The 21543-nt window shown below is 41.0% G+C and overlaps 1 protein-coding gene across 2 annotated transcripts; it reads right to left on the bottom strand.

Moving 5' to 3' along the window:
- Positions 1–59: 59 nt before the first annotated feature.
- On the bottom strand, positions 60–19999 carry adam11 (ADAM metallopeptidase domain 11). Of its 2 annotated transcripts, XM_026352044.1 has the most exons (27): positions 19703–19999; positions 19417–19568; positions 17383–17459; positions 16761–16827; positions 12362–12444; positions 11673–11730; positions 10677–10740; positions 10074–10213; positions 9685–9759; positions 9427–9498; positions 7814–7980; positions 7498–7582; positions 7301–7391; positions 7076–7127; positions 6878–6977; positions 6700–6771; positions 6487–6579; positions 6310–6390; positions 6182–6232; positions 6004–6067; positions 5806–5911; positions 5595–5714; positions 5291–5459; positions 5056–5170; positions 4472–4562; positions 2998–3015; positions 60–2236 (listed from the first exon to the last, which is right to left on the bottom strand). In XM_026352044.1, exons 1-27 carry the CDS (start codon positions 19758–19760, stop codon positions 2221–2223), a joined length of 2337 nt encoding a protein of 778 aa, XP_026207829.1. In that variant the 5' UTR covers positions 19761–19999; the 3' UTR covers positions 60–2220. The 2 variants fall into 2 exon arrangements, with proteins under 2 accessions (XP_026207829.1, XP_026207828.1); XM_026352043.1 differs by lacking the exon at positions 60–2236 and having other exon boundaries at positions 2888–3015.
- Between the last annotated feature and the right edge of the window lie 1544 nt (positions 20000–21543).

Raw genomic sequence — 21543 nt, 5'->3', positions numbered from 1 at the left:
GTACACGAGTGAAAATGCATTTTTAGAACCTCGGTGCCATCAACGTTCATTTACCACTAGTAATACAAACACCAGTCGAACTAATAGCTGCTGAAATCTTTCAGCTTGGACTGAAGTGGTGGTCCAAGAGTCCAACAGTGATATCCAAAAGGAGCCAAGTGAGCACTGCGAGAACTGCTGAGTACAAATAAAAACACAGTTTGGTCCACAGCATGACACAGTTTGATGTAATGTCTGATTGAGTATCAGAACGAGAAAGAAAACCTTGAATAGAACACACAGTCACTGTTATTCAGATATGTTTTAATATGCATCTTAATCTACAATAATAGGAGTATTTACATTTCCAAAGCTAATACTGGTTACCTCCCTCTATGACTAGACTATGTTAACTTCAATACTCTATGCGAATGCTGCCCAAACTCTTCGATAAGACAAACTATGATGTATGATCACAAACAGCGGTGGTAAACAAAATGTGACCTGAGCTTTCAGCCAAGTCTGCCCTTGAGTGTTGTTTTATATCTGTATACAGTGTTTACAGAATAAAGAGTTCAAGTTTAATTGAAAAGATATGTTAACATGTTTAGTCTGTTGGTAAATCATAAGAAAAAGTGCATTTTTACTTAGTTTAAAAGTTAAACGACATCATTAGATTTATTTTTTTTTAAACAAGGAATGTTGCTTTTTTAATTATTGTTCAATTTCAATGGAGACACCGTCACTGGACAGGTTTGCGTTTTAAAAAGAGACATCTCAAACATCACTATATTATATGTATATATGTGTTAGTGCTAGTGTAGGTCGACTGGCAGTGTAACTTAACGTAATCTTCTGGCACCTGTGCTATTGCGCAGTTCTTTATTGTTACTGGTGAAGCGGCATTTCTCAACCCGTCTGTTTGTAATAACCACTGGATTATAATCCTCTGAACCTGATATAAAAGACTCTGAGCTACAGAGACAAAGAGATGAGAGAGATGAACACAAAAGCGGCAAAAGTAGAAATTTTGTACTTGTTGATTTTTCCTGTTTTAGACCTGAAAACACTGGAAAGCATCTTTAGAAATTCTAAAACATAATTATTGCTTATAAAATAGATTTGTTCAATTGGAACCAAATTGTTTAAGTTTTCTATATTGAGGAAAATCCTGTTAAACATGGGGTCTATGTTGCATCTTTGCAGCTCCTCCTGAATGTCCCCCTCATTTATGTTTGAAACACACAGCACTCACATATTTTCTGTAGCTCAGATATGTGGTCAGTCACAAATTGAAATCCAGAGAAACTCCAACTTCTCTAACCCATTAAAAACACATAGAAGAAGCCCCAGACTTGTGCTTGCGTTCAGAGCGGCAGTGAGTCAACCCTATGATACATTATGTACATCAGCACCTGTGTTGAGCATACCTGTATGCATATTGGTTGTATACACACTACATATCACACAGTGGGATAAAACATTCAGTGTTTACATGTGCAACTGTCTATTCAGCTTGGCTGCAGTAAAAGGACTCAGGGGTCATCAGCACAAACACAACAGGCTTCCTTGCAGGCTTGAACTATGCATTCATACATTAATGCATATTACTTTATGTAGAAGCATTGAACTACTGTTTGATAATAAAAGGCAGCCTAAGAGGAGAAATTATGGCTCTTTACTGTGGAATGTGGAAAGTCTATATAGCACATAAAAATAACTCATCTACACAGATAAAATACCAACATTCACTATTTGGTGATATTTATACACTTCTATTGCAGTTAAAGTCAAACTACTGAGAGGAGATGATTGTGTTCTCCAGGAGGTTAAATACGTTAACTGTGTTGACCGAAGACATAAACAGACAAGGAGAAGAACACGGGCTTCTTCAGGGAAATCGCTTAAAGGGATAAAGCATAAAGACGCCAGATATGACGTTACCAGTAGAAGAAGAAGTCGAAGAAGAAGAACTGAGTCTGTTTGTGTCCAGGATAAAAACATCCCTTCAATGCCAGCAACGGCAACTGCGACATTTGTAACCAGACAATCCCTGACAGCCGTTTGGATCAGATGAATGTGCCCTTAGGGCTTCTGTAGGACTGCCAACACAATTCTCAGATGGAGTAAGGATCGGTGAAAGGGAAAATAAAAAGCTCTGAAATGGAAGACATCTTTGTTTTGGGCCCTCAGAGCGGACTGGACACTGTGTAAGGAAGACAGGACAGCAGAGAGTGCGACTCAAACTCCTGCAGACCTGGAAAGAGAAAGGGAAAGAGGCAGAGGAAGAAGATCAGATAAAGAGAGCAAGATAAAGAGGAAAGAAAAAGATGAACGAACTTGATAGAATCAAAAGGACAACTGAGAGGACAAAAAGACAAAAAGATTAGGACTCTACGAAATGCATTAAAAAGATACTGACAAGAAGGTATTTCATTATAAGACTGTATGTTTATATGAATAAATATAAATACATGACAGATGTATGCATATACACACACACACACACACACACACACAGGGCATAACATCTGTCACTTTCCATTCAGCTGTGTTAATTTGGGTTATTGAAAGTATCCAAAAGCAGATAGATCATAAAAGGACTCTAAACTACAGTTGTACAAGAGGTGTTGACACCTTTTATTATTCAAAGTCATATGAAAAGAATAATACACAGTTGACACAACCGTATTATTAAATAAATGTTAGAGAGAGTGGAATGATGCAAACTATGATATGAAGTACTATTTTATATGTTATTAAAACACATGAGCAGTTGCAAATGTAGATATAAAATTAGAATTGATCTGAATTGAATGTTTATTTTAAAAAGCTCATCTGAAATACATTGCAAACTAGAATAAGTAAAAAAAAAAAAAAGTTATGTGGCAATGCTAAATATGAATGAGCTAAATACTGGTGACAGATAGAACGAGGATTCTTATAAAACACATGGCATTATGTTGACATTATGAATGGTTATGAAAGGATAATCAGGACGGAAAGGCGGGGTCGTACCTTCCTCTTCGGATGTTCCTGGATCCACAGTGAAGCAGGAACAAGATGAAGGGAGCAGACAAAGACAGGCGGGACTGTCAGGTTCACCTTCATGTGGCTACATAGTAGTGAGCAAATACATGCAAGGAACCCAAGGCCTTCAAAGCAAAGCACTAAACAGAGTTCTAATTTCCTCCTTTGTGTTTTGTTTTTCAGATACCAAGGAACTTTCAGTGTCTATCCAGGTGCATTTGATGCTATCACACAAGCTACAGCCACTGCAAAGATTACAGTCAGAGACAAGCTTTTCTTTTCTTTGCATGCTGCAGACATGTCACAGCAAAGCTGGTATGAGGTAAGATGGCGTTGTAGAGTTTGAATCAAACTACAGAAAGGAAATCCAAGCTGTGCAGAGAAGAAGTCAGTCAGAGGGTACAGGGATTTAAAAAATACTGTCCGTTAGTCTGTTTATCTGGGGTTGTGCAGTGTAGATCATTTTTTACTCTCAATGAACTGTTAAAATAAGCAGAACCATCATTTCATAGATCAGTTTCTGTCGTCTTGACATAAACCGGCACCTACATCAACCAAAATGCAACTCAGCTGCAGACAGTTCAGCTGGAGATTAGAGTGCGTTATGCTAGTAGGACATGAATGTAACATCGAGACTCAGTGATGTGTTTTTTTTAAATACATAAAGGTTTCTGGTTTAATAGAACGTTTAGTCTACACGATGTTCAAAAAAATGTCTATTACGATTTACTAGAGATCAAATACACGTCCGTCCAAAGTGAATTTTATTATTTTAATAAAACGGGCATCTGATTTTAGTTGAAACAAGTATGTAAATACAGCTGCAATTAACTGATGATTATTGGCATTATTAATAATCTAGTTGCTCCATGAAATGTCTGCAGAAAGTGAAAAATGTCCATTAAGCTCCTATACTTCACAAGGTCTTGTTTGGTCTGACAAACAGTCCAAAAATATTTAGCTTATTATCGTAGATGACGACCTAAAAATATACACAATAATGTAGCTGGAACCAGTGATTTTTTGTAATTTTTGCTTTTAAATAATGACTAAATAATCCTTCCATTTCTATTATATTGGATATTTGGCTGTTTGAGCACTCGCTCAAGTTTAGATCCTGCAATCTACTAAATAAAGTACCACAGACTTTGCAAATTAAATAAATACTATATACAACACATGGTGACACTCATGCCAATAAAAGAAATATTATTGAAGAGCTTACTAACCAAAACTGCTAATGAGGGTTTATTAGTACTTTCATTCATGCTCATTTCCTCCAACAAAATCTGCAACAACTGCACAGCCACCATTACTAATCGTAACCCCAAGTGGTCTCTGGTTGTTAGTATGGATCAGACAGCAAGCAGAGGAGCATTCAGCAGCGAGCTGCAGGCATGTGCGTTAGCTGACAGAGGAACACAGCAGGCACACACAGATGGAGGCATGCCAGAGCTCTTACTTAAATCCCCAGCCAGTTCCCCCCAGGACTATCGCTGCCAGCAGAATTGCACCAGCTACCGAACCTATTATGATATTGGTACCACTGGGACCTGTGGGAGCGGAGGAGTCAGCCAGTGAGGAAAAAACAGCATGTTTCTGAGTGCAGACTACTAAAAAATAGAAATACTTGGTTAGAAATTAGATATTATGTGTTGCTGTTGATGATAAAGCAGCAGGGATCACACAGTGTGGCCCAGTGTTACACAACCCAATCCTACATGGAACAGAAGAAGCAGTTTGATGATATGATGCTAAATTCCTAGATGGAGTATGATGTAACCTCCACCTTCTTTATTTTTTATATCTGATAATCTGTGAAGTCACTAGTGGAGTTAAAGTCAATCATAATTTAAATGGCATTTTAGCATTTGACTGACTCTATTGTTTTTCCTATATAAGATATAAAAGGTGGCAGAGCAAGAAATCGCAGCCTCTGAAGAAGCTAATATAAAATTTCATTTATTTTGTGTTTCACCATCGCGCACTCGCTGTAACTATATAAAAGTAAATAAAGTCATTTTATTTTTAGTGAGTTTGGTTTACCTTTGTATTTCTCTGGGCCCTCTGGAGGGGTGGGGATGGGGACGGGGTCAAACACACTGCAGTCCTTCCCTGTGTAGTCTGGATCACATATACACTTCACCTCATTACTGCAAGTCTGCAGAGAAGAATCACGAGAGACAATTCAGCATTTAACATCCTTTGAAAATCACAATCCTTGATTTTACCTTGATAAACACTGACACTGTGTCAGGACAGACAGCAGTGACACACCCACCCCGTGGTGGGAGCAGATACGCGAGGACGAGGAGCCTGGACAGGTGCTCAGGTTGAAAGTGGTGACAGGGAGACAACGACGATCTAAACACATCATGTTTGGACCACATGGCGTCCCATCCTCCACATAACCCAAGTCCAGGCCGTCATCCAGCACTGCGTGTCCCCCGCTGTGGGTCAGAGGGTCATATACAACATACTGTATCACAAAAGGCTGTCGGTTCTACTTCAAGATCGCAATTGTCAGGATGGTTGATTATCTTTTGGTCAAATCCACCAGAGGCAATAGAGACAAACTGCCTCACCTGCAGTCCAGGTATCGGTTCTGGTGGTGGATTGTCAGACTGGTGAGCTTCCCCTGCAGCTCGCCAAATCTCGGCTTAGCTGTTAGATTGGTGCACAGCAGCAAACCACACAGAACATCTCTATCGGACCCAAATGAGAATAAAAAAAAAACATTAAAACAACAAATAAACGCTCCAGATTCTGAGATGCACTTTTACTCTGTTCACTCACTGCTTGTTGCACTGCACCCATCCTTGACCACTGGACTCTGGACCACAGTTTCCTTTCTCTGTGCCCTCAGAGTTTAGCTTTTCGTAGCAGAACCTGTCAGCTGAGTCTGCACACAGCCATGAAATCCTTGAAACAACAACAACAACAACAACAACAACAACACAAAGTAATAAATCTGTATATCCACTCCAAACCTACTGTAGCCCCACAGAGTCCTGCACTGGCCATCTCTGGTCTTACAGCGACCTCCGTAACAGCGGCCCTGAGGAAGACAATGAGGACATGAGGATGAAGAGAGGACATACAGCAAGAGAAGTGTTGTACTGAACGTAACAAGAGAAGCAGAACAAATGTTCAGCAGATAACACAACTCTACCTGACCAGCATCGCACATGTAGCCGTCCAGTTTGTGGACATTATGAGGACACTGCAAGAGGAAGAAGATTAACCTCAGATTCACAGGAGTTTCTGAATCTTTTACAGATGTGTCAGAGCCTCTTTTACCTGACTGGAGTCTCCTGTGCAGGTTTCAGGAATGTCACAGTCGTTGACGGCATCGCGGCAGGTCACCCCTCTCAGCTCGTACTGTCACAGCCAACCATTCAAAAGAGTCAATACAGGATATGATCTACAGCAACATACGATGCAGCTAATCCAGCATGATGTTGGGACACAGCTCACCTTGCAGTCTCTGCAGCACAGCCCGTTGCTGCACATGGCGTTGTGGGTTAGAGTACACTTCTTACAGCAGTTGGCTCCACTCCGTGCACACTCCTACAGTTCAGAGGCAATTTAAAACTAGTTATTAAATTTCAACTTTCCAAACTGAGATTGAAGCTAAATGAGTTGTACGTTTTGGATGTAAAAGACATTAGGTCATTTGAGGGTACTCGCCACTAGTGAGCCACAGTCACATTCTTCTCCCAGCTCTACATATCCGTTGCCACACTCTGGTGGGTCTAACAACTAGAAAAAACAAAGACAGCGCAGAAAGATTTTCTAAAATTTCCATCTCCACACAAGTGCTTGAACAATCTTGCAGAGCCTCTTACATAAACTACCCGTCTCTCACCTTGCTGGGTTTGTTAAAGAGGCAGCTTCCCCCTCCCTGTTGGAGGAACCGCAGGTACTCGTCAATACTGCAGCGAGAAAACTTCCTAGGCAGGTAGTAACTGATTGATGAAGAAAAACACATTTAGTTCATAGTTTGTGTTTTCACAGAGACCAGTTTAAGTAGGAGTTTCTAATTGGCTGAAAAATGTGTGTATACCCTGTATCCTCCATGATGCATCCGAGCCATGGATCTGGACACCTGCAGTCTCCTGGACACACACAGGGCTGTTTAAGGCTGTTTTTAGGGCTGTTTTATTTTGTGTCAGTTTTAGCTTGGTGTACATAATAAAGAAATCTAATCAAAGTGAGACTGTCCTCGCCTGCCAGTCAGTCAGTCTTTATGCAACGTCTTTGCAAAGTTCACAGAGTGCATTAGTCTTACCTGCAGTTGTTCGCTCCTTGTTCCTCAGCATGCCGATGTTCTGGCCAAGACTTTGACACAAAGTGATCGCCATGGGACCCACACTGCCAAACTGAAGACACACAATTAAAACAAGTCAAGAAAAACTGGAAGTAAAACAGATTCAAGTGCTAAAGACTTGCTAAATATCTATAAAGTGTACGGAGTGTAAGCCTCACCTCATTGATGCCTCCACCTCTGGTCAGTGAACAGATACCCCCAATGTAGGCCGCTTCGCTGCGGCTGCTCATGAACGTCCTCCCACTGTAATAAAGACAGGGAGCCTGGTGTTACCTTAGCACAAGCAGAAGATGAAGGAAGAAGAGTAGGACAAAAAGATGGAGACAGAGATAAAAGAGGAGGAGAAAAACAAAGAACAGGAAGCAGGAGAAAGAGGTAGGAGACTAAGAAGCAAAAGAAGGAAGAGGACGAGATGCAGTTCAAGAAGAACAGAAAGTAGAAGAACAACAACTACAATTGTAAGAATGAACCCACGAGAACAGGTGCACAGCATCACAGCGATCCTTGATGCTTTCCTTCCTGTATTTCATGAAGTCGCGCAAGGTGAGCAACGCATCATTGCCTACGGAGATCCTGTTTTCAGACGACCATGTTTCCATGGCCACCAGGACGATCCGGGTGTTGAGCTGCTCCTTGTAGATCTGGACACATCAAAAAGGAAAAATGTAAAGCAGCCACTATTCAGCAGGTGACGAAGTGCCACTAAAGCAGGTTCAGAAAATCTAACAGTTGCTTATGGTTAAAACCACAAACACAATGTGTTGCAATCTATTATTAAAGATACTGAAGTCATGAGAAATATAATAAATGGTTGATATCACTACTTATACATGGAAAAATATTATAAACAACTTGCTAAAAATATTTCTTGTGAGTGAAAACCAGTCTGACCTGAAAACATTTAAGTAAAATCTTTGGACATGCAAGTGGTAAGATGTAACACTGCTCTTCTACGGGAAGGGGGCGCTCTAGGAAAGGACCCGTCTCATAATTTTACATTTTAAATATGAGGAATAAGTCAAGAAAACTGCTTCCTATTAGCAGAACACAACTACGTCCAGGTTTTAAATAAGCATATAGTAGAGGTACTATTCCAAATAACAAGTTAGAATAAATAGTTGAAAGTGAGTTACAGCAGCTCAACCACTGTTTCCTAGTAGACAGGTTTGACATTTGCTCATTAATAGCGATTAAATATCAGATGGAGACGACTGTTATCCGTCTACTGTGGCCGTGGAGTGGGAGGAGGCAGTAGTTGGTTGCCATGAAAACCTGCATCACTGTGTGTGTCCCCAGTCAGTGAAGGGTTTCCCATGCTGATGCCACATACAGAGGACACCAACACAGAGATGATTTTCCTTTTTTTCCCCTCCACTTCATTGGGCTGTTGTGGAAACAAATCATGTCGGATCAGCTGTGCACCACGCACGATGCAAACTGCTGACAATGTTCTGATTTTTTATTGCAGCCAATTCAAGTGTGAGCGAATCAACAACTGAGAATGTATTTGTCATGTAGTTTCCTCTTCATTTAATAGGGTTTTGTAGTGTAGTTATCATTATATCCAGGCAGATCATTAAAGCTGTAATTTAGATTCATTTTATACGCATTTTAACGACATTACAAAAACAGTTCCTCCCTGTAACTTTGCATGGCCACTGCAACTATATCATTGCATTATTAACTATTTTTCTGGTAACTAATGTTTGATAAATGTATACACAATGTCATTCTCCTATTTATTTTTATATGTCAAACATGCAAAAATAGATGATGTAATAAATAACCACTGTCAATAATTGAGATTATTCACATTCTAGGAATGTGGATTCAAGAGATTTGTGATCATTCCTAACTATCTATTCTTTCTGTAAAAATAGAAATGGCATCTGCCCCAGTCAAGAATGTCTTATCTGCAGAAAAAAGCTCTGAATTGTGGCTCCTGGCCTATGCTTTAAGCTCAAGGGACTCTCCCTACAGTAGATCCACTGTGAAGGGGTGCCATGGTAAAAGAAAATAAAAGATGATAGGAAGAGGCAGCTTTTAATCAACCCGCCAACAATATTTCCACTTTTGAAATAACTCACTGCATCGGCCATGTTCACCACCGCTTTGGCAAAGTTCTTCGTCTGAGTGGTCGAACGACGGAGCTGCACAAACTAAAAGGAGGAGAGGGGAGGTGTTACTGTCGTTCATCTCGTCTGTGCAGGTAACATATCTAATATCTAATCAAAAACAGCAACTAACTGATTTTAATCACACTCACATAGGATGACTTATTACGACCTTAGTGCTGCAGTTATTGCCAAAGAAAACAACCTTGGAGCTCTCAGCTTCACGCCTACCAGTTCATGGTCGTTGACAACCATCAGCTCGATGTACTTGGTCTCAGTCTGCACTGTGCGCTGGCCTCGCCGCACCTGGAGGGGGCAAGAGAAGCTCATACAGCCATACTTTTGAGTTCACTGTCAAAATAACCTTCATGGAGGACAAAGAGACAGACATTTACACAACGAGCACGCACAAACCGAGCCGGGTGCAACCGTGACTCAAACTTAGCACACATACACATGCTGAAGCTGATGAAACCTCCAGAAGGCAACAGTCATTCATTCATCAGGACGAATATTGTATCGTATCTGAAAAGATGTTTCCATCATGGTGACACTTCGTTCAGTGTGCTTGACATGAATCTGTATGTTGAAACAGAGTCTTTATCAGTGTAAAAACTGACTTGTCTTTTTGAACGTCTCAGTCCTTCTGTAAAGACCGGCTTCTCTCCTTCAGACTCGTCGTCTCCATCCTTCAGCTCTCCGTCTCCTTCCCTGTGGTCGTCTGTCTGCCCCTCAGGATCTGTGCTGTTCACAGAGCATCCTGTGAACACACACAGAGACACACACACACACAGATGTAGAGAGAAACGTGGTTGTAAGTGAGAATGGGAGAGAAAAGTGGCTAGTCATCAGTCCAGGGTTGGATGTAACCATGTATTTTAGTCGACTGATCTGCAGGCGAAATCAATATCATGCAGCCAGCGCACGAGAGAGGAGGAAAGGGGAGAGCATAACAGCTAAATGGGGAGAGTGGGGGGTGGAGGGGTTGTGTAACCGGATGGAGGGAGGACATGAATCCAGAGACGGAGTTAGGTGTAAGACAAAGAGGAGAGGCAGGGGAGAAATGCAGCCAAGTGAGACATTCAGCAAGGGCGAGGAGGACAGCTGGACAACCTGCAAAAGGACACTGCACATCAGAGTTTGTGCCAGTGTGTCTGTTGCAAAGGAAAATAGCCGTATGGAGTCTCTTTGGAGAGTTAAAGTTAGCACAATGGCGCTTGTACCTGGACAGGGCGGCGGCAAGAGGTCAACTTCTGGCATACGATACACGATGTGGTCACTCTGCTCCTGAGAATAAACACAGAATGATGGACGACAAGAGGGTGGAGGGATTAGTTTATGGTATTCTGCTACAGCTGAAGTTGTCAAAAAGTAAAACGACTTTGCCGACTTTGTTTTGTAAAGATGTAACACAGGCTGTATCACAGGTGAAATTACTGTTATATATTAATTGCAGCTCATTATGAGCGACAACACTCTCCAAAACAAGAGAAAAAGTTTTTTTCAAATCATCATCACATGAACCTTCACATAATTCTTAAAAACTTTAAAGGCTTTCTGCGTGAGGAAAGTGCTGTCGTGTCCTCTGAGGTAGAGACAAATCAACGAGGAGGAAAGTGCTCTGATGCATAATTAATCAATCACTGGGCTGTCATAATGGCAATAACACTACTGGACACTGTGGTACACTTAAGCTGAGGATAAATACTTTATGAAAATTACCCGACTGACGAGGCGAGGAGAGAGAGAGGGTGAGGGTTTGTGGATGAGCTGGGAGGCTATTGATCCTATTCTCCAGTCTATGTAAGTGAGCTGTAATTTGATTACTGTGGGCCTTGATGGAAAAAAAAAAAGCTTAGCCTCTTCCACTCTAAACACTTTCTTGGCTACTTTATTAAACATCCATTTTGTTCACTACATATATTTTAAACTCAAATTTGAATATTTTTTATATTAAAAGCTTATTAAACATTGTTAATTTTGTTTTTTTCTCCATTAGCTGATGCGTCTCTCAGATATGAGACAAAAGATGAGTTTCAGTGACGGTGGACTGCGCATCAATACTTTCCATACAGCGACTCAGAGGCAGTAACACAATCTGGAAAAGCGACAAGTCACAGAGAGAGAAACGGAGGCAGCTTCACTGTAAAGACTTCATATTTTGCTAAGTTTGAAAGATTTGTGGCAGCTTTTTTCAGAACTAGTCGGTCCCGACTCACCTCTTCACTGTCGACAGGTTCGATACCATACGAGAAGTTCCCATCAGAAAACATCCCCCTGAAATACATAAACACACCTGGAGTAGGTTACAAATATTCAGCATATGGACACATTTTTAGGGGAAAACTCATCATACTTTAAGAAATTTTCTACCAGCATATTTAGCAAACCCTATTTTGAAGATATTCTTCCTGGTCATACTGCAGTTAGAGAGTTAGAGGAGAGAATCGATACCACTCGCACATTTGTACTGTAAATATGAAGCCAGCTGTCGGTTAGCTTACCACAAAAAGAGAAAATGGGGAAAGCTTTAGTGAAATCCGGTAGCAGGGCAATTAAGACATATTTCGGTTGTCAGCTGTCAAAATCAGTACAAAAACAAGCCGGATGATTTCTTGGCTTTTGGAACAAATGACATAACTCAGATATAACAGGATAATTAGTGAACCTGAGATGTGGGTGGGCAGATTTTAACAGATTCAGCTCAACTATGACTGACTGCGTCCAGTTAATCTACACGTAGGATGATGGCAGCCAATATGTGCATGTGCATAGAGGTGAGACACTAAAAGATCTGATATGAAAAGATGCTTTTTGTATTGTCCACAATTTTTTAAATTGAGTGACCATTTGGGGTCGATTTGGACCACTTCAGCATGTAATGTAAACATAGTTTTAGTCAGCTCACCTTAGGCCGTGACAGGTGGACAGAGCAGCCCAGGAGCCCGGCAGCCCCCTCACACGCCCGTGGTAGTAGCAGTGCTCTCCTCCCTGAAAACAGCAGTGACACTTTGACCCACTATCTTCCAGTAACAGGTTCACATCAAATTTCAGAAAATGAAACCAGCACTTTGAACTCCTGACTGCTGCAGACAGTATGACCTCTAAACACAAACGGGGCAGGTATTTACTGTCAGTCTGAGGCGTACAGTGAGCCTGATGGGTCGACTTAACGATATCACTAACTGCTGCACGAATGCCGGAAAACTTACACCCGCAGAGGCTGCAGATGAATTGAGTTTCAGCTATGAAAAGGAGGTCAGTTAATGTACAAGAAGAAGAAGAAGGAAGGGGAGGAGGAGGACAGGCTAAGTATTTATAAGCATACAATGTGAATCCAGATCTCATCTTAAAATGACAAAAGGTCTGACGTGTGCATGCATTTCAATCGACAAGAGTAAACAATAAATTGTTGTAAACTGCCTGGAGATTCTGTCACTAACAGTCACTGATACACTCATGTGCATATGCTACTACCCACCTGCTGACTGACTGCATAACCTGTATTCACTGGTACTAGTGTTATGTGGTAAGGTAGAGAAATACAAACATTAAATATGCTAGAATACAACAATGTTTTGCTGCATTTTTATAAACCTGGTAAACTCGGTTGAAAGAGCAAAGTCAAAATTAATAGAGGCCACATTATCCTAAGGTATCGATTTTAATCACTGCACTCCCATTATGCAACTTCACAGCATATTTTGTTAGACCATCTCCGACTTGTCCTTGTCAACATGTTCAAAACTTCCATCCTTCCAAACTATAACTCAGACTTGCTGTTTGTAGTTTACAGTAACCACTCAGAAATTAATTAAAGCTATTATATTAGACATTATATAATTGTTTGCAAAGACGGTAAAGGTGACTAGTAAATTGGTGTTCTAGCCCTTTTGTATAAAGTAAACTTTATCAGCTGTAAGGTGTCACCTCTACTTCAGACCTTCACCTGTTTATTCATAATCCCCTGAGAGGCACCAACTGCATGATCATGTTTTCAATATAGTGTTTCCACGCTACCTCTCACAGTACAGCAATGATCAGATTACCACAACTGGAGAGGAGACTCGCTACTGTCAATCAAGCAAAGCGTGCATGTGCTTAAATGTGTGAGCCAACAAAGGTTGTGGAGAAGAACATAAACTGTACTTGGCAGAGATACTTGGCAGAGTTGTCTTCAAATCGAGCAGAACTCAAAAGTAGATAGAAACTACAGTAATGTTCTTTAGTTGTCAGCTGCTGAATGTGGGTATGTATAGGTGTGTGAGCGCGAGAGGGGTCAGTTTCAGGTGTTTGTAATGAGCCCAAATAAGTCATGTCTGCCACCTGAGCCCGCTGTCGTCTGGCACGGCCGATAGACCAAAAAGAAAAGAGGCAGCTGGGAGCTGCTGTTCTTTATGCTTCGCCGACCTTTACTCTGAGGTGGAATTCAAAGATGAAAAGAAGCACTCAGATCAAAAGAGTCAAACATGAGCTCGCAAGAAGTTGCATCTTATCTAATATGACTGCTTGGCTATGCTGTGTGTATTTACAGGGATTAAGTGGCTTAATTACTGGATCTAAAATATGCTACTGTATGTTATAAATCCTTTAACCCTCTAAATAAACTAAAACACACAGGTTGAAGCCTCACACAGAATATGTCAAGCCTTTATTGAGGGAACATGGTTGCTTGTCAACTACAATCTCCATCCACGAGAGTAAGCTAAAAACAGTCTTGACCTCAAATAATGCATGGAAGAGCTTTGGATTGAGCCGTCTGTGCATCTTTCAAACTCAAATCCTAAGTGGGTATACACTACTGGTTTCCTTAAGATTAAATTTAGGTTGAAGGTGTTAATTTATTTTAGCTTGTTCTGATATTTTATTATTATACTGCGGGGGCTAAAAAGTAGTTTCATTTGATTCAATTCAGGAATGATGTCTCCCTGTTAGACTCAAAACATGCATCTTCATCCTACATCAATAAATCCCTGCACTTTAATTAAAGTTGCTGAAGAAATGACTATGAAATATGTCTTCATAAAAACTTAATATCTTCAAATTAGTTTATTGCATGTTATGAAAAAAAGGAAGCTGGAGTCTGACAATTCATTAAGAATAATAACCATCCAGTCTGTTTAGGTTATGGTGTTTTTCTGAACCTTAGCTTTAGTTCATGTCTTAAGAAATAGACTTTCATCATGCAGTTCAAACAGTGAGACAACCTACAGCACTTAGCCCGGGGCAATAAAATAAATAAATAAAATGCAGGATTACAAGGCTAAATGGAGGAAATCAAATTGCCTGACACAGCAGACATGTACTGACTGGGAGAGACTGAGTGTGCTTTTCAGAGCTCATGTATGCACTTCAAATAATGACCACTCACACAAGCGAATAAATTGTGTTGTATATGAAATTATGATCCTGAAATATCACCAGTGCTCGAGGAACGGGGGACAGGTAAGCAGGACACGACGGTACATTAAAAGCAAGTGACTATGTGAATAAAATAAAAACTGCTTGTACATAGAAACGTAGGCAAATATATAGTTACATCCTGCAGAGACAAGACAATTACATTTGACATTTATCAAGCCTAACCAAATCAAAAAAATGTTGGAGTTTATGCAATGTCCAGGATTTGACTTTGCATTTTTAAGATGAGCTGCAAAAAGGAAACAATAGAAGCTGATGTAAAGGGAAAAGACGACAGGATACAACAAAAGCATCAGTAAAAAATTACTGAACGCGCTCAGTAGGTACGTAAGAGAAGCATATTTATTACCCAATTAGTTTTTCCACGTGCAGACAGAATAATTTAACCAAGAAACATTAAGAGAATTAACGAGAACAATGAATCATTTTAAAACACACTGTGCTGTTATGTTAGATTGAAACTCAAATAATTCATCATCAGGGCCCAGGTAGTTCTTCATATGCAGTGTTGCTATCTACTTGTGGGTGGTACCCTTTGTGCAGTGCATTATTCAGTAAATAAGAGGATTAGTACAGGGCACTGTGTTGTGCATAATACCATATGTGATCAATAGTTTAATGTAAACAGATTTGACTGACTGCAGAGAGTAGGAGCATTTCTTCTGATTTTGCTCTACATTGAAGGGTATTTTAACAGGACGCTGATACACATACAGTTAGACCCGAAAGCAATCCACAATGGATTTGAAAAAAACAATAAAGATGTGATCAAAGGACTTAAACACTTTCAGCTTGATTTTAAGATGTCTACACTCGGATCACATCTTGATTGTTGTTGTGTATTAAGGCAAAATCATAAAAACTCTGTCACTGTCCAGATACTTCCGGGCCTAACTGTGTAATAAAACGAGGTTGGACTAATTCCAGCCCATTCTCCTCCCTAATTCAATTCCTCTTTTATCATGTGTCAGATTCAATCTGAACAATATGGTCACCAGCTCAATGCAACACCACAGATCCACAAGGACCAATAAAAAAAAAAGTGACACACAAAGGCAGGAGGAATTTTATGGCACATCAATAAAACTAAATAAATAAAGATTGGAGATGAAAGTGGGGTGTGGGGTGGGAATTTAGCTGCATACAAGCAAAACCTAAATGCCTCCATAAACAATTTGTCCACACTTCTGTGCAATTTCTCCATAAATGCATGTGGGTATGTGTATCTGAATCAGAATATTTGCATATGTTTAGGGTATGTACCAGTACATATAAAGTTTCAGTCACTACATGGTATGCCCATATTAATATTTTTAACTAATTATTTGCAAAACAAGCTCAAAATTTAAATCCAATGTTTGATATTTAGTTCTAAAGGTCGGGGTAAAGTAAGAAAATGGGCATGATTTCAATTCCCCTCATGACAAGATGAAGCAGACCCACGCTGCTGCTGACTGTAGTTACCACGGTAACCATCTACTGATTGGTCAGGTGGTCTTTGGCAGAGAAAGAGAGAGTGAAAAGGAGACACGGGGAGAGAGTGACAGACAGTGACTAAAATACAGCAGAGGTGCAGACAGAGAGAGCCACCCAGATGGTGATGAGAGTCAGGTTGCCTGCATTTACTGTCTGAGACTGTGTAAACTAGAATCTGAGCATCATTAGAGGCCAGATTCATTTGATTTAAACTGCCCATAATAAAAAACATTAATGTGTCATTGTTCAACTGCAACCACATTTATGAAGATTCAGTATAAAGATTGTTTAGAAAATCATTATATCTCACGTGATGCTCAGGAATAAACAGAATTAAACATGTGGAAAAGTGAACTTAAGAGCTGCAGGTAGACAGATTTACAGATCCCGTTTCTACAGGATAGTCCTACCATAGTCTGTGACGGCTGTCCATCCTCGTCATAGTGACGCTCCACATAGTCTGTGGACAGGAGATTGCTAAAGAGAAGAGGAAGAAGAAAGTGCGAAGAATAGAAATTACTATCAATTAGGTTTAATCTGGCTTCAAATATGCTGTAATTATTTGAAGAAGACATAATTTAGTCCTTTTTAACTATTAGAGGCTATGATAAGTCATTATTCTGAAGTGCTATTTAAGCAAATAATATTAATCATCGTCAAACATTGCGACTTTTGCCGGTTTAGAGAACAAATGGCTGACACATTTGTAAAATGAAGATGTGCAAAGATTCATTTAGCCTAGTCTAAGTGCTTAGACAGAAAGCGGAAGGTATTACGCAGTCCATTAGAGAAAAATATGTGTTGAGCAAGTGGGGTGGGGGTAAACAGCGTCATTTAGCCTGCAGCCAGTCTGTACAATACACACTAAAACAAAGGACATACAGTATGTGGGTGGCAGAGATGAAGATAGATAAGGCAGTTCAGTGTGCACGTAAATACAGTCCTATTGGTTACCGCTGTAATCGTTAACCATATTGTGTGGCAGGTCTGTGGTGTGAGTGTGTGAATGCTCTGCAGGCATGTGTGACTTACTGGTTGAGTTCCAGGTCAAGGATGAAGGATGTGCCGAAGGCCTCCACCAGGAAGCTGCTCTGGGCCAGATGGACTGGCTGAAGAACGGAGGAGGCAGGAAAAGTTAGAAGGATGCTCACATATGCTCTATTAGACTGGGAATCTGTGAAATTTGGAGGCCAAGGCAACACATTCAACGTATGAGAATGTGTGTTTGTGACTTAGTTTATAAGTCTATGTATGTACACTGTCTTCATATGGAAGTTAGTTGGAATTAGTTTATATCTCTGGTCCCAGTCTTAAACAACTGACTTGCATTTGTCAAGTACTGTATTTCATGCTTTGAGGAAACTGTGAAAAAATACTGTGTGAGAAAATGTGACAAAATTGTGTAGAGGGAGGAGGAGGGATGGAAACTGACAGATGTTTTATATGAAAGAACTTCACAGCATCAATAGAGAACAAAGCAACAAAGACTGCGATAATAAAGGACATCCTCCTCCAGTGACCGCTTATTGAAGGCGAAGCAGTCTCCTCTGTCTCTGAGGGTTTTTGGATTAGGCTCCTTATTGGGGATCATTGGCTCCGTCTAACCTTGCTCCAAGGTGAACCCCATAAACATTACATGACATGAGCCCCGCGGTGGCTCCCACCAGTACTTACTGGCCAGATCTCATCAGTATTGCCAAGCACTCTCAGCAAAGCACTTAGTAACAATCCAAACCTCCACTGGGTCCATATACTGAACAATAAAAACCCCACAGTGGTGCCTGTGAGCGGAGACAAGACAGCTCCAACACTGACTCACATGATCCACAGACACAAATAGAATATTTGATCCTGTGTGAACTGGTTTTTTGGCCTTTTACCGTGGAGGCAGTGGGAGATATTTGCCTAAACACATGTTGAAGAGAGGCACAATATTAGCAGGTTCTTTGGAGTCATATCCTTGTAAATGTACATCGAGTATTGAGCCTACTTTAAGCTCTGCTTTGGTCTCCACCATGTGCTGAGGAGAACATCAGTCTCTTCAGCTGCTAAATGCTCCACTACATTAGTCACCAGTTTTGACTGTGTGCTCTTTAGTGATGTGCAGGTAGTTGACGTATTTTCTTTTTTTCCTGAAGTCTAAAAGGAAATGAACTGAAACCAATTATCACAGTAGTTGCTGAACTGGCACTGACTTGACTATTGTTCACACTACGATGTTGACATATTAGCTTCAAGTGTAGGTCGGACTCTCTAGACAACCATTCTGATAACCTTCAGAGGGCTCCAGACAACCTGCTGAACACAGAGGGCAGCTCAAGGTCAGACCTGTTTCATATCCACTGACCGGCCAGCTGCTGACTGACAGTGTATATAGCAAAGGTAATGAGAGAGGACAGGTTGAGGTGTGAAATATAATCTAACGGGGTGGAAAGCAGCAGGTGGCTGAAGCGAGAGTGGGCTGAGGTTTTTTTTTTTTCCTGTCTTGTGGCCCGAGCAAGCTGGGTCATCATGTCAGGGGGGGTGGTGTAGGAGTTACAGACACATGACCTCAAAAGAGAGGGCAAACAAAGGTGGACCAAGGCCGGAATAAAAAACAAGTAAAAGAGAGAAATACCCTTATAAATGAGCTCTTCTCTTGCAGTTTCTTTTACTTTAAGGTAAAACGTTGGACTGATGGACTATACAGTAGAGTATACTGTACGTTATTTGGCTGTATATCAATTAAAATGTGATCAGGTGATTACAAGAGAGGCAAAACATCAAAATAACACCAGCAGATAAAAGAGGAATATTTCTCAATATCTAATCATTTGATCCTCTTCCATGTGAAATAAAGTACAAATGATGGGAGAATTTCTAGAGAGGGTGACGGCTCGGTGGTATTTTAGCTCATTATCATTTTGTTTGGAGGAAGTCATCCTTTCTTCACATCAACCTGCTCTGATACTCTGCTTAATCCAGCTGCTGTTGAACTCAGCCCTCCACATTCATTTGAATCAAACACATTTCATCTCAGCAATCAGTGTGGAATAAAACAATGCATGGTAATGCATGCACACTCACCTGCACCCCAGCTGTGTGGTTCTTGACTCGGGTGTCCAGGCGGCTGTGTAGCAGCTCCTCCTCGGAGTGGATCTGTTGCAGGAGGCGCTTGGGTTGAACGACCTCCTCTGCAGGCTGCAGGCTTCCCTTCAGACTCCCCCATTCCCTCAGACCTACAGGGGGCACAGACAGGACGAGCCTCTAGTGAGAAACCTGAACGTGATGTTTAAATGACTTGTGACCGGGGTCCTGCAGATCGGCCTTAATTAACGCGGTTATCAGCTTGAGTAGCTGCAGAGGCTCCTACCTGTTACGGTGCAGCGCGCACACGCTGCAGCGAACAGCAGGCATCTCACAGCGAGCATGGTGCTCACATAGTCCCAGTGATGTCTCCGTGCAGCGCCGTTAAATGACCTGATGGGAGCTGCAGTACGACTCTACTTCACAGCAGCGGGGGTCCTCTAATCGCGGCGCCCGCATTTCCCACCTCCCCCGGCGCCTCTGGTGAGTTAAAAAGCCCCCCTGACGGTGCTCCTTCACCGGGCTGCAGCCTCACGCCGTGTGTCCGGAGCTCCGACGCACCCGCGTCTCTCTGCCTGGAGTCACTGCTGCCGCCTGAAGGCAGTGAGGCTGCGCGAGGAGCCGCGGACCTGCAAACAAGAAGCACGTGGGGCTTGACGGGTCCACCCACGCGCTCTGATGGGAGATCAAAGCAGTGGTCCTGGGCCCCGAGTGTGGACGCTGCGGTCACACCTCAAATGTTGAACATTTATATTAAAGTTTCTTCTGGATCAGAAATGTTGTGTAAGTGCAGATGAAGTCTCAGCAGTAGTTTGACACGTCTCTTACACTAAATTGAGTTTAACTCTAACTTTACACTGATTTTTGCTTTTAAATGTGGAAAAGAAATGTATCTTCACCTTTTTACACTTGTACAAATCATTAAAACTGGAGTAAACATTGGTCAGGTTGAACTACAGCTCATCAGCACAGTAAGTCAAGGTCAGAGATGATGCCAATGTTAAGACTGATTAAAAAAAATTTATAATAGAAATGAACCCTGCTTTTACTTTTGGTCTTTTGAAAATGGCTGCATGTAAGTGTACTTTTTCTTCAAAATTCAAAGGTCGTGCTATTAGGTCACCACAGAGGCTGGTCTCTGTCTGTGCTGAAGACTTTCGATCACATTCATGAATCCACAGAAGGTACTGTCAGTCCCAACATGGACGGGACGTCCAGTGAACTGAGATTTAAAAATCTACAAATACTTATTAACTAGCCATCAACTGTTGACAATGATTACATGACTCGTAACAATTGTGGAGTTTCTGCAGATTTCAACAATTCAAATTTAAGATTTCATTTAAGACATACTTTATGTCCACATGAAGGAGATTTTGACATTATAAAGAACTACATTTTGATCTGAATATTGACACAATATAGTTATACATTACGTGGGAGATTCTCATTCTGTTTGACTACACAAAGACTCTAATCTACATTTTTCAGTTTAAGTGTCACTGTTCTCTTCCACAAAAATATGGCCAAGTCTCAGAAGAAGTTGAATGGCTCTCTTTTCTTTGGTGACAAGCCACCCACTGTTGGCCAGAACCACCCACACAAAGGATCCCTTCAACAGATTTGGATAGTTAAGGGTTACACAACACAGTATGGAGATTAAATAGCAAATATGGTTTGTGTCAGCAGGAAGCCAGGCTGATGAGCCAAACAGGACACATCGACCCACTGTTACCCTTCCCTCATCCTTAGCTTGCATTTTAGCTCTTCTTTAACCTATAAGCAGAGTCAGCATGTCACGTGGAAGTTCTTATGATTAAAAACATTTATTTAAAAATACTGTACAAGAATTGGATTCACATTTGCCTGATAGTTGTCCACATACTGAAATCATGTTCTTTGTTACATTCTGGGGTCTTGCTGGGGTAAATGTGAATGTGCTATTGTGTCCGTGTGTTAAAGTGTCACCTGTTTCTGCCCAAACTATAGACAGATGCACATTAAGTAATTAAAGTATCTCACGTGTGCCATCTGTTTAAATGTATCCCTAAACTGAGACATTAGAAGCAAATATACACATAGGATATTCCCAGGGTTCCATTTTTGACATCACAGTGGCAAGCCCTA

Source organism: Anabas testudineus, chromosome 19 (genome assembly GCF_900324465.2).
Source record: "Anabas testudineus chromosome 19, fAnaTes1.2, whole genome shotgun sequence".
Lineage (NCBI taxonomy): Eukaryota > Metazoa > Chordata > Actinopteri > Anabantiformes > Anabantidae > Anabas > Anabas testudineus.
Note: the sequence above shows the minus strand (reverse complement) of the source record. Positions and strands in the feature narration are given on the sequence as shown.

Coding starts and splice junctions, on each gene's coding strand:
- adam11 (XM_026352043.1), bottom strand. CDS start 19,760: ATGCTCGCTGTGAGATGCCTGCTGTTCGCTGCAGCGTGTGCGCGCTGC. Junction 9,760..10,073: donor TGAGACGTTCAAAAAGACAA/GTCAGTTTTTAC, acceptor TGCCCCCTCCAG/GTGCGGCGAGGCCAGCGCAC. Junction 5,715..5,805: donor TGGGTGCAGTGCAACAAGCA/GTGAGTGAACAG, acceptor TGGGTCCGATAG/AGATGTTCTGTGTGGTTTGC.